This window comes from Pristis pectinata, chromosome 1, assembly GCF_009764475.1.
Source record: "Pristis pectinata isolate sPriPec2 chromosome 1, sPriPec2.1.pri, whole genome shotgun sequence".
Classification (NCBI taxonomy): domain Eukaryota; kingdom Metazoa; phylum Chordata; class Chondrichthyes; order Rhinopristiformes; family Pristidae; genus Pristis; species Pristis pectinata.
The window spans coordinates 23116052-23132660 of NC_067405.1; the positions used below are offsets into that span (position 1 = coordinate 23116052).

Below are 16609 nucleotides of genomic sequence, written 5' to 3' on the forward strand. Positions count from 1 at the left end.
TTGGTTTAAAGAGGCAGGCCTCTTACCATCATAGGTTTTGAGGGTGGAGCTTGTTTAGGTTTGACTTTTGGCCACTTTTAATATGCCATTCAAGACCCTGCCCGTGTTCAGGCCCTTACCAGACAACAGCAAGACCATCTGGGTAAGCAAGATCGAGCTTCCAGATATGACAAAGGTCAGTCTGGCTATGACCTCACATTGGTAAAATCTGGGCCAACATAGCTAGACTGCTAGTCTGACATGCAGCAATGAATGAACTGTAACTTTCAACAGTTAAACCATGTGGAGACCAAACCTAACATTTGTGAAGGAGACAAAATGTGCTGGACATACACAGCTGGTCAGGTAGCGTCACTGAAGAGAGAAAGTGAGTTAACATTTCAGGTTGGTGACCTTTCATAATAGACAAGAGAAAAGAGTCAGAGATTAAAGTTTTTAGATTCAGAAAGAAAAAGAAGGCAGTGTGAAAAAGTGCAAAAGGAAAGGGTGGAAAGAGAGGGAGTTGAAATGACAAAAAGAGAACACAGTGAAAGGGGTTGGAAATTAACAAGTAAACAAATAAAAGAATGGACCTCGAGGAGTTTCAAGTAGAAAGAACAAAGTTAGTGTTTACAATTGCTGAACTTGGTGTTGAGTTGGGGAAGGCTCCAGTGTGCTTGGTTGGAAGATGAGGTGTTGTTCCTCAAACTTCATTAGAACAGTGCAGGAGGCTGAAACAGAGAATTAATCCGAATGTGTAGGTCGTAGGAGTTGATGGGAATGTAGGGAGAATAAAATGGGATTAGTGTAGGATTAGTGTAAATGGTTAGCACGAACTTGTGTTTGTGTCCTGTTCCCAACCGTGTTCAGTCATTGGACTCACCATGGAGTTTAGGAGTGGAGCACGAGCTTTCTGAGGTTTCTCTGCATCTACATTGGCAAACCTACTCTTGGATTCTGCTCCAATTAGACCTGACTCAGGATTTGCCAGCAGTGATTGAGAGCTGCTAGGGAAAGTTGAGACTTGTTGGCCTGTTTCTGTACTGCATGACTCTATGACTTGTACTTCATCATATCTGAAACTACAATTAACATAACCTGGGTATGATTTCACCCCTTTCCCTTCCAACTCTAACATCCTGTTAACTTTGATCTTGATTCTGAATTTGTAACACTATATCTTCTCCTTCTTTTGATATTTTAACTTTTTTAATGTTGTTCACCTTGCAGTCCATCAGAAGGTCCAATATGTTGTAATAATATCCATTTTTGTTCCCCATCAGCCCATCACTCCTCTCCAACTGCCTCAACTGTAGAACATAGAACAGTACATCACAGGAACAGGCCCTACGGCCCACGATGTTGTGCTGAACTAATTAAATTAGTAATCAAATGCCCAACAAAACTAATCCCTTCTGCCTACACAATGTCCACATCCCTCCATTTCTTGCACACTTGTGTGCCTATCTAAGAGCCTCTTGAACACCTCTGTTGCATTTGCCTCCACCACCACCCCTGGCAGTGCATTCCAGGTACCCACCACACTCTCTGTAAAAAAACTTGCCCCGCACATCTCCTTTGAACTTACCCCCCTCACCTTAAATGCATGACCTCTTGTATTAGACATTTCGACCCTGGGACAAAGATACCGGCTGTCTACTCTATCTATGCTTTTCATAATCTTATAAACCTCTATCAGATCTCCCCTCAACCTCCATCGCTCCAGAGAAAACAACCCAATTTTGTCCAACCTTTCCTTGTAGCACGTGCCCTCTAATCCAGGCAGCATCCTGGTAAATCTCTTCTGCACCCTCTCCAAAGCCTCTACATCCTTCCTATAATGGGGCAACCCGAACTGAATGCAATACTTCAAATGTGGCCTCACTAGAGTTTTATAAAACTGCAACATAACTTCCAGACTCTTAAGCGCAATTCCTTTGAACTAGAATACTTATCCTTGTGATTAAAGCCCTCCATGGATATTCCTCTCCATTTCTGTATCCTCTTCCAATGCTACAATCCTGTACTTCCCTCTGACTTTGGCTTTTCGTGCATTACCCTTTCCACTTTATCCACCATCAGTCATTGTGCTTTCAGGTGCCTCAGTTCCATTGTCTTCAGTTCAATTCGGAAATGTCTCCACCACCATTTCCTCCTGTAAGATCCTCCTTGAAACCTACATACTTGACCAGACTTTGGTCACTTCTCATAGAACTATAGAATTATTACTGCACTGAAGGAGCCCATTCAATCCCATTGATTATATGCCAACCCCTAGTAGAGCAATCCCAAGAGGCTATTCCTCTGCTTTTCCCCAATACACTGTAAATTGTTCTCCTAATCGCTCCCTAGAAACATTTTCCTGCAAAAATGCTGCCAGATAATTGGATGTTGCTTTCACTATTGTTTGAATAGCTGGAGTTAAAGAAGCTGTTCATTATATGTTATTAAAATTGACAAGGATGGTTTTATTGGTAAATCAGCGGCAGGACTGCCCTTTTTGATATTCTTCCCTTCGGTGGTAAGCATAGCGGTTTAATTATTTTCCTGATAATAATTACATTTTATATACTCTGTCATGAGAGGGATATACTAAATTGGGAATAGACAGGTCTAACTCTAAATTATGCTTTATAATGCCTCTGAAGATCACATGCAGATTGTAAAAGTACACCTCATTTATACACAGCCAGAGCACAGCTGTGAACATTTTAAAAGCACTGTTGGCCTCATGTACAAGTGGTCCAGTTTCAACCAGCAGATGGGGAAAAAAGCATGACTGATTTTGCTGAGAGAACTGTCACCCATTCACACGACTCTTGCTATGGTCCTTACTTGTCATTTGAATTCTTAATTGCTCCTATTTTAAACCTTACCTCACCTTTGACACACCCCTGTCCAGCTTTAAACCTTGTACTAGCTTTAACATTTTAAGTGCGGCCCTTATGCAGAAATGAAATCTGTAATTCCAGCGAGTACAGTAAACATACAGGCATTAAAATTTGCTTTTCCTGATCATTAAATGATAGTTAAAAAAATGTCTCCTATTCTTCAAAATGTTGTTATTCAGATTTTTAAAAAATCAAAACTGCTATTTTGTTATATGATCTCTGTATATGTCATATTTTTAAACACTAATCCCATTCCTCTTTAAATCTAGACTACATTTGCTATTTTAGTATATCTTACTGTATTACCGGGTTCAGCAGATCCCAGTTTTATCTTTGAACTTGATTCATTCCTCATTGAATTCCGCATGCTGCCACTTTTTCTTCACGCAAAATATTCGCAGCTGTACACACTTTCTTATTATTTTCATGTCACTGCAGCTAGAGCCAAATGCTCCCTATAAAGACTATGGTGCAAACAGAATCCTTGCAAATTTCTGTGTGTCAAATTCAGGAAGTGACTGACTTTTTTAACAATAATTTTGTTAAATAATGGCTTTGTTTTACATATTTCTCGAAGGGAAACCTCAATGCACGAGTATCCTCAGTGACATTTACGTAATATTCAAAGATAGTCAAGACTCTAAAACGAGTGAAAACAAAATTGATTGGATTTTGATTTCTTTGATTACAGCATATAAAATTAACTTTTAAAAATTCTATATTATTGTGTCAAAAATTATCCTTTTGCACATATAGATTATGAAATATTCAATAATGTAGTGGAGCCTTTTTTGGTAAATGTATTAAGTGGAAACATTGGGGAAAAATTGTACTTTTTTAAAAAAGTAGATCAAATTCTTGTCTGAAGTTACAGACATCGTATGAAATGACATGTATTAGCTTGGCCTGGATGTGTATGGGGAATCGAAGTGTGCAGAGGCCACTGTAATGATGGCACTTGAAGCAGCAGATTGCAGTGATTCCTGTCATACCATCCAGGCAGTTATCCCATTAATTGCCATTGATTGCTGACCTCTTGGCCTATGCTCTCCCTTTCCCCTCCCTGGCTGCAGACCTGCCACCTGGAACTCCAGATGCTTTTGCCCAACTGCTGACCTGTCCATACTGCGACCGAGGTTACAAGCGCTTGACATCATTGAAGGAGCACATTAAATATCGACATGAAAAGAATGAAGACAACTTTGCCTGCCCTCTGTGTAACTACACATTTGCCTACCGCACCCAGCTTGAACGACATATGGCCACACACAAGCCAGGGAGAGATCAGGTGGGGCTCATGGATGGGTATGGGTAACCCTTAGAGGATAAATATCATTTTAATTGCCATTGGCTATTAATTTTTTATGGCATTTTGAAGATGCAAATCTTTAATGGTAATAGCTCTAATTTAGGTTTAAATGGTTTTTTGATGGTCTCTTCCAGGATGATTTAATATCATGTACTCACGACTGAATGAGCATTTTAATATCCAATTTAGAAACATTATCAGCACTTGAACTCTGTTTAAGTTTAGCTTAAGTTTGGGGTTTTACCTTCATTTTCAAAATCTCATTAAAATGGTGTTTCATCTCAATAATACCGCTGTGCTCGTACCCTTTAATCAAGTTGGACGATTCGTGCCTGTGTGGCCTATGGTCCAGCTAATAACAGTAGCTCAAAGTAACAGTTTTTTTTTAATAATGTTACCACCTCTGCTGATTGTTCACTTTCTCTGCCTGTCATGGTTGTTTCTTGCTTCAATAATTAAGTGCAACTTCCTTCCACTCTGGTTTAAGTTTCATTGAACAAATACACAAAGATTTCAATTTTTAAGTTATTTTCTGATTATGTAAGTTTGTTAGTTTCTATTGAAATTGCCCTCCGTCCCCAATCCCTCCCCTCAAAAAAAAGGTTATTTTCTTAAAGAGATTTGTATTTATGTTTGAGATGCTGACTTTGACTCTATGCTGTATCACAGAAGGTGGAAAAGTTAAGTTTACACAAAACTGTTCCTCCATATTTTGGCACACACTCGCACCCCATTCTCAGTGGAATACTTGGTTGAATTAAATATTACTAAACCATTTGTGTTATGCTGTGTAACTTCCTCTGCCTCCTCTTGGGAGATGTGAAATACCATATATCGTAAATAGTAGTGTAAAACTATTTATTCCATTGTTGCCATTTTAAGAGAATGACTTCATTCAAATATTTACCTTTGCATTTGACAGCTTTGTTACTTCGGAAGATGAGATAACTATCCATAACATAGCAAAAAAACATTCCACTGGTAACTTTAAGTAATAATGCATTGGTGTTTTGTTTTCTTGCAATAGGCAGATTTCATTTGTGTTTCAAATAAAGCACTTTCTGTCACCCTAATTTTATTATAAATAAACTTTCCTTTTCACCTTTCGATGCAGGGCCTCTACCATTAAAAATTGATTTAAAACTGTTTTCAGAAATCAGAGAATATGCGTTATTAAAGACACAAGGTTCATTTTATCTCAGCATTGTTATAAAGGATGACTGTAATATTTTGAACCTGATTTCTACTCTCCTTTAAAGGTTCAAATATTACAGTTGCCCTTTGTCGGGAAAATAATTCACGCCTACAGAATAATGATGTTCTCAATTTTACTGATGGCACTTTAACACGATAAAATAGGATCCAGCAAGCATCACTCAAACCGACACACTTAAGCACTGTAGGCCACATTCCCTTATTTTCTTTTATTTCAGCCACTGCACTAAATCTGCAGGGGAGATCCATGGTTTTCAGTGCTTCAAGTGAGAGAAGCTGCACTTTTTTTATTTTGTTTAACTGGGAGCTCAGTCACTGCTTGCAGAATTTAGCATAATGTGAATTGTCGATGGTGTCAAATCACTGGAGGTTGGATCAGTTATATTAAAGAATGCCACCAATGTGGAGAGTACACTGCAGCTGTAGTTGACAGCTCTCCATCAATGTAACACCACTTTAATATTCTGCAAGGGCTTTACAAAAAAATATTTTTGTTTAGCATTAGTGTAATTGAATATAAAACCCTTCATTATTTATCTAAAGGTTTAAGAGCACAGAGAATAAAAAAATCTCCATTCTTGAAAGTATATGCCTGTGTCTTGTTGCCAGATTCACACTAGTTTCAGTGTATTTGGCTGGCTTATTTTTTTCCCAGTGTGTGTCTTGTGTTGTTTCTTTTACCATTGCCATTGTTTTTAAAATTTATTTATTTGTGTTTAGCTTCAACATTGAAAAAAAATTCCCATAATTTAATCACGGTACTCCCACATAGTAATTACAAATGATTGTTTCATATTAACAGAGGCGCAACTAAAGTTTGCATCAGTTCTCTAAGGATTGAGGGGAGACAAAGCAGCTGTTGCTGTTTGTTTATGCAGCTCAGCAACATATGAGCACCAGCCCCTCACTGGCGCTCTGCAGGCCAGGGTTTGCTTGATCTTTGAAGGTTGCTGCTGTTTGAACAAACCTCCCTGTGTCCTGTCCAACACCATCTGTCTCACCAGGAATGTGGGAAGAGTCAGCACACCCTAGCAGTTGTCACACTGTTCAGTCCTGTTCCCTTGCAAAGCCTTTGTATCTTGCTAGTTTAGAAAGCTGACCTCCTACCTTGAGTATCCGCTGTCATCGATTTCATTTGTTGCCAGTTAATATTCATATTGTGTTTTCTGCCAGATGTTTAAGAAAGGTCAGCTCTGTTGAGATTTTAACAATTTTTTTACACAATGCAACAAAGAGTTGCATATTAATTCATTTTAACTATTAACCTACAATTGCTGAAATACTTCATCTACATTTAATCAGCAAGGTCCCATGATAAGAATAAATACCTTTCTATTTATGACTTCTACAATATCCATGAGACTATAAAATGTAACATAAGGATAGACATTTGAAGTGGTATCATATCTGTTATGGTAGTGTTTTTTTATTGAAAATTATTACTCTTGTGTGATGTGAGACCTGAAGTACTTACAAGTTATTTGAAAAACCATTATGTGAAAGACAAACAGATTCGGAAGCTTGCTGGTATCTGGAATGCTTGTATGTAAATGGGTCCATTTGACAAGCTGTTCTGTTAGCTGTGACCATTCACAAATCTCTCTAAGCTGTGCATAAGGCTCATTTCAATACCTTCCTTCCGCAGCACCACATGCTGACCCATGGTGCTGGTAATCGCAAGTTCAAATGCACAGAGTGCGGCAAGGCCTTTAAATACAAACACCATCTGAAGGAACACCTGCGAATTCATAGTGGTAAGCCCTGAGTTTCTTAGTCTGCCTGTTAAAAGTTATACTTTGAATAGTGAGCAGAAGTTTTACAAAAAGGTTCCTGGAGTGGAGTTTCACCTGCCGGAATCATTGGAACTTCAGGAGCAGAGCTTAGTGTGCCCTGCAGGACATCTGTCCATTAAAATTATTATCCAGAAATTCTTAAGGGGACAGCCGACCTCATCTTCTGAAATGTTCTCCAAGTAAAGTGAGCTTCACAGCATAAAGTCAAATTTGCTGAATTATTCTTATGATTTTTTATGCCAATTGGTATGAAACATCAATTATAAAGCACAGAAAATTCAGTGATCCAGGCTTTGTCATTATTTTGGATGAATTAATGTTAAGTCATCTTCTCCCATATTCGTAACTCATTACATTTGATGAAGTCCATCTTTTTGATGTGGGTTTCAAAAACTATGTACATTTAAATTTAACAGTTCAAAACTTTCTTTTTTCAGGTGAAAAGCCATATGAGTGTCCAAACTGCAAGAAGCGCTTCTCTCATTCCGGTTCCTACAGCTCCCACATCAGTAGCAAGAAGTGCATTGGCTTGATTTCAGTCAATGGAAGGATGCGGCCCAGCTTAAAACCGGGGTCCTCTCCTACTTCAGCTTCCTCCTCCCCTACCAATTCAGCAATTACCCAGTTGAGGCACAAACTGGAGAATGGCAAGCCTCTTGGTATTCCTGAGCAGACAGGACTACTTAAAATCAAGACAGAGCCACTAGATTTCAATGACTACAAGACCATGATGGCTTCCCATGGATTTGGTGCTTTCCCAAATGGTGGAGTAGGAACTGGCAGCCCGATGCCAATCAACAGTTCAGTTCTAAGTCCCATGCAACACTTTGGAGTCGGCATGGAAGCACCAGTAGTAAGTTTTGCAAATGTAGCAAGCAGTAACTTAAGTGAAGTCCAAAAGGTCCTCAAAATTGTTGACAATACTGTGTGTAGGCAAAAAATGGACTGCAAATCTGAAGAGATTTCAAGACTTAAAGGTTATCATGTGAAAGAGCCACAATCTCAAGCTTCCCTGGCTGAGGAGCAAGGAATTACCTCCCCTGTTATGCCATCTGTTGGTCTTCCAGTTGTCAGCCATAATGGTGCCACTAAAAGTATTATCGACTACACACTAGAGAAGGTGAATGAAGCCAAAGCTTGCCTCCAGAGTTTGAACACGGACTCGCAAAGGCAAGCAAACAATTTGAAAAAGGACAGGCTACGGAACATGAGCTGCTCCGCATTAGATCTCGGCATGGAGGAAAAGACATTTGACAACAACAACACATCCCCTTACTCCTGCCAGTTCTGCAGGGAGGTTTTCCCTGGTCCCATTCCCTTACATCAGCATGAACGCTACATGTGCAAGATGAATGAAGAAATCAAGGCTGTGCTTCAGCCAAATGAGGTTGTGATTTCCAATAAACCAGGAGTGCTGGGTGAAAGGCAAGCTTATATGTTGTCCTCCCTCCTTTCAGAAAAAAATATCCCCAACCCTATAAATGCTTATAAGGACCACATGTCTGTATTAAAAGCTTATTATGCCATGAACATGGAGCCAAATTCTGAAGAACTACTGAAAATTTCCATTGCTGTTGGCCTCCCTCAGGATTTTGTAAAAGAATGGTTCGAGCAAAGGAAGGTCTGTCAGTTCTCCCATTCCAGGTCACCAACACTGGAACGGACCAGTGCTGAGTTGGCACTGACTACCACTGAGACTTTCATAAGTAAAGACTGTCTGTCAGCTAAGCTTCCAACAGCAGCATTGAAGCCAATGGACTCAATAACATCACCTTCAATAGCAGAACTGCATAACAGTGTTACTAATTGTGATGCACCTCTCAGGCTTAGTAAATCTCAGTTTATCAGTATTAAACAAATTGGTGATAAAATGGACCACTCAAGGAGCAATACTCCTTCCCCTTTGAATCTTTCCTCTACTTCCTCTAAGAACTCCCATAGTAGCTCATACACTCCAAACAGCTTCTCTTCAGAAGAGCCTCAGGCTGAGCCACTGGACTTGTCTTTGCCAAGACAAAAGAATGAACATAAAAGCATTGTCACAGGAAAAATAAGAAATAAAGCCAATAGTATTACCATTGACCATAACAGTATTTCCTATCCATCAGAGAATCCAGATGAGCCCTTGAACTTGACTTTCCTGAAGAAGGAATTACCTAATACGAACAACACCTTAGACAAAAGCACTAAGCCAGTATATAGTACAAATCCATTTAGTGCCAAACCTTTGTACACAGCTCTTCCACCACAAAATGCATTTCCCTCAGCTGCTTTCATGCCTTCGGTCCAGAATAATATTCCAAGTCTGCGACCGTACCCAGGGCTAGATCAAATGGGCTTCCTCCCACATATGGCCTACACATACGCAACAGGTGCAGCTACTTTTGCAGAATTGCAACAGAGGAGAAAGTACCAACGAAAGCAAACGTTCCAGGTAATCACAACCAACTGAAGCTGTGACATTTTTACAAACTTCTATGAAAAAATGCATCCAAATGGATGCATCGAATGTTGTGATAGATTCGTAAGGAGCTCTAGCTATAGAGTGATCACAAAATTAGAGTGGTTCTCTTGCTATTTACTTCATTCTTGGTGACAATAGGATCAGTTAATAGACAGTATATAATCAACACAAGAATGATTTACAAGTTCCGTATATAATTCTGTATCTTCACCTTGATAACATTCATTTACAACAAGGTTTTAACAGAAAAAGATGAATGGACAGGGGTTCCCTTCTCTTGAGAAAAGAAGGGTGAGGGCTGACCTAGAGGAGGTACTTATTTATGAGACCACAGGATGCAGAAGAGGTTCACCAGGATGCTGGCGGGACTGGAGAGTATTAGCTATAAGGAGAGGTTGTACAAACTTGGATTGTTTTCTCTGGAGCATCAGAGGCTGAGGGGAGACCTGATAGAGGTTCATAAGATTATGAGAGGCATAGATAGGGTAGTTAGACAGAGTCTTTTTCCCGGGGTTGATACGTCAAATACTAGAGGACATAACTTTAAGGTGAGGGGGGGAAGTTTTATGGAGATGTGCAGGGCAAGTTTTTTACACAAAGAGTGGTAGGTGCCTGGAATGCGCTGCCAGGGTGGTGGTGGAAGCAGACACGATAGCAGCATTTAAGAGGCATTTAGACAGGCACATGAACATGCAGGGAATGGAGTGATATGGATCATGTGCAGGCTGATGGGTTTAGTTTAATTTGGCATAATTGTCGGCACAGACATCGTGGGCATAAAGCCAGTTCCTGTGCTGTACTGTTCTGCATTCTATGTTCTATTACCGGAGTGGCTTCAGAAAGAATGTTTCCATTTATGAAAAAGCGCAAAACTATAGGCCATCAATATGGGATAGTGAGTGAGAAGCCCAGGTAATTCAAAAGAAATTTCTTTTCCCAAAGAATGAAGAGAATGTGGAACTCAGTGACATAGGGTGGTTGAAACAAATGATGTAGAAGTATTTAAAGGGATGCTGGACAAGCATATTAGGGAGAAATGAATGGAAGGTTACGCCATTAAATTTAGCTGAGGAAATATGGGAGGTGTGGACTCTTTGGGCCAAATGGCCTATTTCTGTGCTGAATGTAATCATAAGTAAATAGCACATTATGTTAGGGTAAATTAAAACAAAATCATTTTTTGAAGTACAATTGCTAAATGTACAATAAACAACCTTTAATATCACTCTTCTATAAAGCAAACTTGTGTCTAATAATGGAATGGGTGCTAGCATTACCTCATGAACTCAGTTCACACTTAGACAGAACATAATATATATAATATATATACTATAAATCATTGGATATGTTATGCAGCTAATTAATATTTTGAGCATTGAGGACAATTTAAAATTGATCCTGTCTTGTAAATCATATTGGGCTGGAAACTGCAATTAGCTGACACATTCCCTGCTGAATTTCAAATAATGTTTGAATTTAACTTCGTCGACCTAAACAGTGACAACCCGCAAGCATAAGCCTGCCAGATCCCCCACAGTGAGGCTCAGTGCTGTGACAGGGTCTCACATGTAATGAAATCACATGGGAGTGCAAACAAGCCCCACATGCAAAACCCCGAACTTAACCAAAACTGTTGAATTCTGAATGATTCTTAATCAAGAGCAATCGAAAACCATTAAGAACATTTAATGTCTTAAAATAAAATGTAAAACATTCAAACAATATAAAATAATATAAATTAACTGAAACCTCTCCTCAAATCTTTTTTGCCATTCCCATCCACTGAAATGAATGGCAAATCACTCCCTGCATCTGGTGTGTCATTTTTGCTCAGAGTTTCCACTGTAAATGCTGGGGAATCTCCACAACTTCAGTCCGTCACACTAAACTCCATGCTGTCTGGCATTGAAGCACAGCTAGAGAAACAGTGGCAAACAGCTCATCGCAGTTGAGGCATATCCTGGTTCCTATACACGTGTGGAAATCCCAAAGTTGTTGACAATTACGTGGAGAAATATCAGCTGTTTTGCAAAAGCTGGCCCATTGATAAATCAATCTTTATTGCCTCTCCGATTATAGAAGGATGCTTCTGCAAATAAAATGTTACTTTTAATTGGAATCAATCCACAGCATTGAATCATACAAAAATTGAGAATATTTGATACTTTTAGTCTTTCAATGTCAATGCTGAGTGAAGCTAATGAGTGTTTTAAAGCTTTTAAAGTGAGAACCAGGTATTATATGACACTGCATAAAAGTTACAGTGACATGTAGAAAGGTGTATGTAAACTGAATGTAACAGCACCTAATTCATATTTACTCCCTTTTCTTTCCATTTTTACAGTACAGCTGTCCTACTTAGCAAATGTATTCAGACCAGTTAGTTAATTTTAACTTATTCAGGTATTAATTAATACATCTCTGTCAGTGAAATGTAATGGCACTAACAAAGTGGGAAGGTGCATGTGCATTTTTACACTTTAGATTACTTTTAGCACTTCATCTCATGCCAAAATGAATGTTGTCATGCAGTAATGCACATCTTCGTGTATGTTACTGTTGAAAGAAATCCTGTTTTCACATACAAGGAGTCATTTTCATAGTAATTACAGAGCCTTCTCATCAGCCTCTTTGCATTAAGAATACATCATAACCATATAGGATGAATATACTTAATTTCATCGCTACAAGTGTGTAATCAGAATTGATAAATTAAAGAATGTTAAAAGATAGTTGCTCACAAGACTACTTGCACAGTAGATCTTATCAGTAAATAATAGTTTTATATTTGCAGTTTCCAGTTAGAGTTCCGTAGTGAGATATTTATTTTACACACACACACCGACATACACAGACACACACACACACACACACCTCATTTACATTGTGCATTCAATACATGTATCTTATATCTATCACTTTCATTTGATTCTCAGGTTTAATATCTTAGCAGAGTTGAGCCTTGTAAATTAAATGTTATATATATGGCATTGTATTTTCCTGCTGTGAAATCATAAGAGACAGCAGAAGGTATTTATTTATGTTGGAGGTCAGTGGGTTTTCTTATAAAAATGTATGTTATCTTAGGGGGAATTGCTTGATGGAACCACAGATTACATGTCAGGCTTGGATGACATGACAGATTCAGATTCTTGTCTGTCCCGAAAGAAGATCAAGAAGACAGAAAGTGGCATGTATGCATGTGACTTGTGTGATAAAACATTCCAGAAAAGCAGTTCCCTTCTGCGACATAAATATGAGCACACAGGTATGTTCATTTTCTTCTTCATTTTGTTTGACTTCATTAACCATTAGATTTTATTCTCATGTCTCCATTCTAAAAACGAAATAAAACTCATTGTTTTTTTATTCCCTGGTTCAATGGTCTTATTTTTACAAAGAGAGATTTAAGGCCATTTAATATGATTCCAGAGTTAAGGTTATGAGCTGCATCTGCACATGAGGGGTGGGGTGAGGAGTGTGACATTACCTCTTTAAGGATGGGGGACTTTAAATAATGCTTAAATAAACGGTCCTCCATATTGTCCTGTAGTGCTGGGCTGACAGTGATTTGCAGTTATGTCTATTTTTGAGTTCTGCTTCAACTATTGCAGCTATGGAAGGTGTTGAATGGATTCCAGTGCTATTTGTGGTGTGGAATTAGCCAGATGTTTGTTTGGCCAAGGTTCCAAGTTCCAAACTCTGGTCATACGTTGGCTGAAATGCCAAAGTAGATACTCTCAATTACATAGGTTAAAAATGAAGTGTGTATCATAACTTGATACTGTTATAAATATACCTCTTTCTTTTCTTTCCTTACACCTGCTTTCTGAAAAAAAGCATCATTCCATTTCCAATTTTGACAGGAATCTTCCCTGTTAGTAACTCAAGAACCTTCACAGCATCTTTTACGAGAACTTAAAAAAGATACTTTATTAAATTGTCAATTATCTTTTCAAAAGTACAGACAATCTGTGCTCAAAACATTGTTCAGCTTTAGGGCAGAAAAAATGATCTGTAGTACCTTTGACAGTTATGATTGACAGTAATTCTGGACACTTGACAAATTCTGACACTTTGACATGTGCTTGGAGATTCGCCAAAGGTATCTAAATTATTAGAAGGTTGTTAAATCATATTGGAACATTTTAGCATTATATCCTAATCTGTTTTTTCTGCTTGTGTTTTTTATTGTAGGAAAGCGGCCACATCAATGTCAAATTTGTAAGAAAGCATTTAAACACAAGCATCATCTTATTGAACATTCACGACTGCACTCTGGTGAGAAACCATATCAGTGTGACAAGTGTGGCAAACGCTTCTCACACTCAGGGTCGTACTCACAACACATGAACCACAGATATTCCTATTGCAAACGGGAGGCAGAGGAAAGGGAAGCAGCTGAACGCGAGGCCCGTCAGAAGGGCCACTTAGAACCTGCAGAGCTACTGATGAATCGGCCCTACTTACAAAGCATTACTCCTCAGGGGTACTCGGACTCTGAGGAGCGAGAAAGCATGTCAAGAGAGGTAGAGAGCGAACGAGAGCAGGAAAAAGAAGGAGAAGAGGACGAGGAGAAACTAGTCAGGCAAGACGGGGAAGAGGAATTTGACGAAGAGGAAGAAGAAGAGAGTGAAAATAAAAGCATGGATACAGATCAGGACACGATAAGAGATGAAGAGGAGAACGGTGACCACTCAATGGACGATAGCTCAGTTGACGAGAAAACAGAAACCAAATCAGAACATGAAGACAATGTGGAAGATGGCATATAATAACTACTGCATTTTAGCTTCCTACTTCTTCCAGTAGTATTGTTACTTGCTTGAAACACTGCTGTGTTAAGCTGTACATGCACGTGCCTGATGCTTCCTGGAAGCCTGAGTGTTGGACAGATGGGGCAGTCTGTCAGATGCAAAAAATAGGAAAAAAAAGAAAAAAAACGAGACAGTGTTAGGACGAATTAGTCAAGTTTGGGTTGTGAAGAGTTGCATTATGCAAAAAAAATGTTCAGTGTTAGGGCCTAAAAAAATGTGTGGTTCCAGCAGCCTAAATTACCCTTCTGTCAATAGTTTTTTTTAGCACAAAATAGTGGAGTATATTGCATTACATGCCACTTGTATTACTACACAAAATTTTACAAAAATGTATTGTCTGTGTTTTCTACCTATGTATATTATTACACAAGAGTAACTTGAAAATGAAATGCCTGTGCTTTTACCCATACCTGCATAAGTAAACAACAGTATTTTAGTGGACTGTTCGTAGTTTGACCCAGTCATTAGGCCTAATTCTGCAACCACACAATATTTTAGGTTCCCAAGAATTATTTGAAGGATCATGAAATGATGCACGTGTGATTTTCAGAAAATGAAGTCTTAAAGTGGCCCAGCTATGAAGGACAAGAGAGAGTGAGAGCAAGAGAGAGAGAGAGCGCGTGCGAGAGAGAGAGAGAGAGAGCGAGAGAGTGAGAGAGAGAGGGGCAGAGGTGGTAGAGAAAGCCTTTTGAAAGGTGGTTTTAAAAAGCCTTATATGCAAACCTTTTAATCTGTGTGTTCTGCAAGTGCCATCCTTGTATAGTGCTAAATGAAGGTAACTAAAGTTACCTTGCACCAGCTTCAGTGTTAAACAGCTCACCCTGTTCTTTGAAGCACCCATGTCAGTATTAGAATCTAGGCAGCAGTTCCTTAGTTTACATATGTTTGTGCAATTTTCTGTACTTTTTTTGTTCATTAACTTGTCAGTATTACACCAAACTTTGCAACAATTTGCATTCATTTTATTTTAGGTCAAATAACATTTATTTATGTTGCTCATTTTATATTTCCTAATTTTATTTATTTCATACTGTAGTGTACAGTATTATAGTTCTTCAATATATAGATATATTTTAGTAAAGGAACATGAGGTTGATCATTTGGGCAAATTTTACGTAATGAGAAGAGCATTTATTGTGTTTTCAAACATTAATTGTGAGATACGAATTTTCAATTTATTATTTTATTTTGTTTTCCAATTACTGGATTCCAAATTTGAGAACTTTTGATACGATCTTGTGAAAACACTGTATTTTCGACTGAAAATTCCACTTTCTTCATCTGTTTTTTAGCTAAAAAAGAGGGACTGTTAAAATACAATGTATGATACCATGACAGAAATCTTTCCTGAATTGTCTTTGTAAAAGTATTATTAAATTTTCAATTTGTAATTTCTCTTTGAAATGACCATGCTCGAATAAAATGTAGCCAAACTAGGACCTGTTACGTGCAGCTTAAGGTTCTATGGACATCACTGCAGCAAACAGATGTGCATAATAATGTATAATGTTTCCTTCCTAACTGTAGGATTGTCTTCAAACCATAAAGAATTACATTTTCATCCATAGCATTGTTAACAAAAAAATATTTATTAACTTAAATTTATATTGTCGTCCTATTTATTTCACTCAATGTCCACTTTTATATTTCTCTCACCATCTCAAAATAAACAAAATTATATGGTTGGATTTATTTCATAAGCTTGCTGAGGGGAGAACAAGTGACTAAATGAGTGCTGGACACGTTGTATAAAACTGACATTGCATGAAGGAGATTTATTCCCTGAGGTAACCTGTGTTTAGCTGATTTGGGCTTTAAAGGTGATCTGCACCCAGACCTGCAGGGTACATTCTTTCATCCACTATTCCAATAAGGTGTAAAGTACCGTCAAGCAATGTGATATAGTTGGTGCATAAAACAAGGACTTTTTTTTAAATAGACACATCTAGATTTTATTAATAGGAATTAATTTGAAGGAAAATCAATATTGAGCTTTTGATTAAGGACAGAGTACTTTGAAAGTTGTGTACACAGCTTCATCATTTTATAATACAGGCTGCACAAAATGGACTACTACCTTTTTTAAATAAAGAGAGTGGGGTTCTTGCAGAAATAGGTCATAGTGATTTGAACAGTGTCTC

General features: G+C 38.3%; 1 protein-coding gene across 3 annotated transcripts in view; it reads left to right on the forward strand.

Moving 5' to 3' along the window:
- LOC127567635 (zinc finger E-box-binding homeobox 2-like) overlaps positions 1-16069 on the forward strand; it is a 120247-nt gene extending 104178 nt beyond the window's left edge. For all 3 annotated transcript variants that reach the window (XM_052010619.1, XM_052010618.1, XM_052010620.1), the window contains exons 6-10: positions 3944-4158; positions 7040-7148; positions 7625-9621; positions 12739-12919; positions 13849-16069. In XM_052010619.1, the coding sequence (XP_051866579.1) occupies positions 3944-4158; positions 7040-7148; positions 7625-9621; positions 12739-12919; positions 13849-14426 (3080 nt within the window). In that variant the 3' untranslated portion in view covers positions 14427-16069. The remainder of the gene's footprint in view (positions 1-3943; positions 4159-7039; positions 7149-7624; positions 9622-12738; positions 12920-13848) is intronic.
- Positions 16070-16609: the final 540 nt, after the last annotated feature.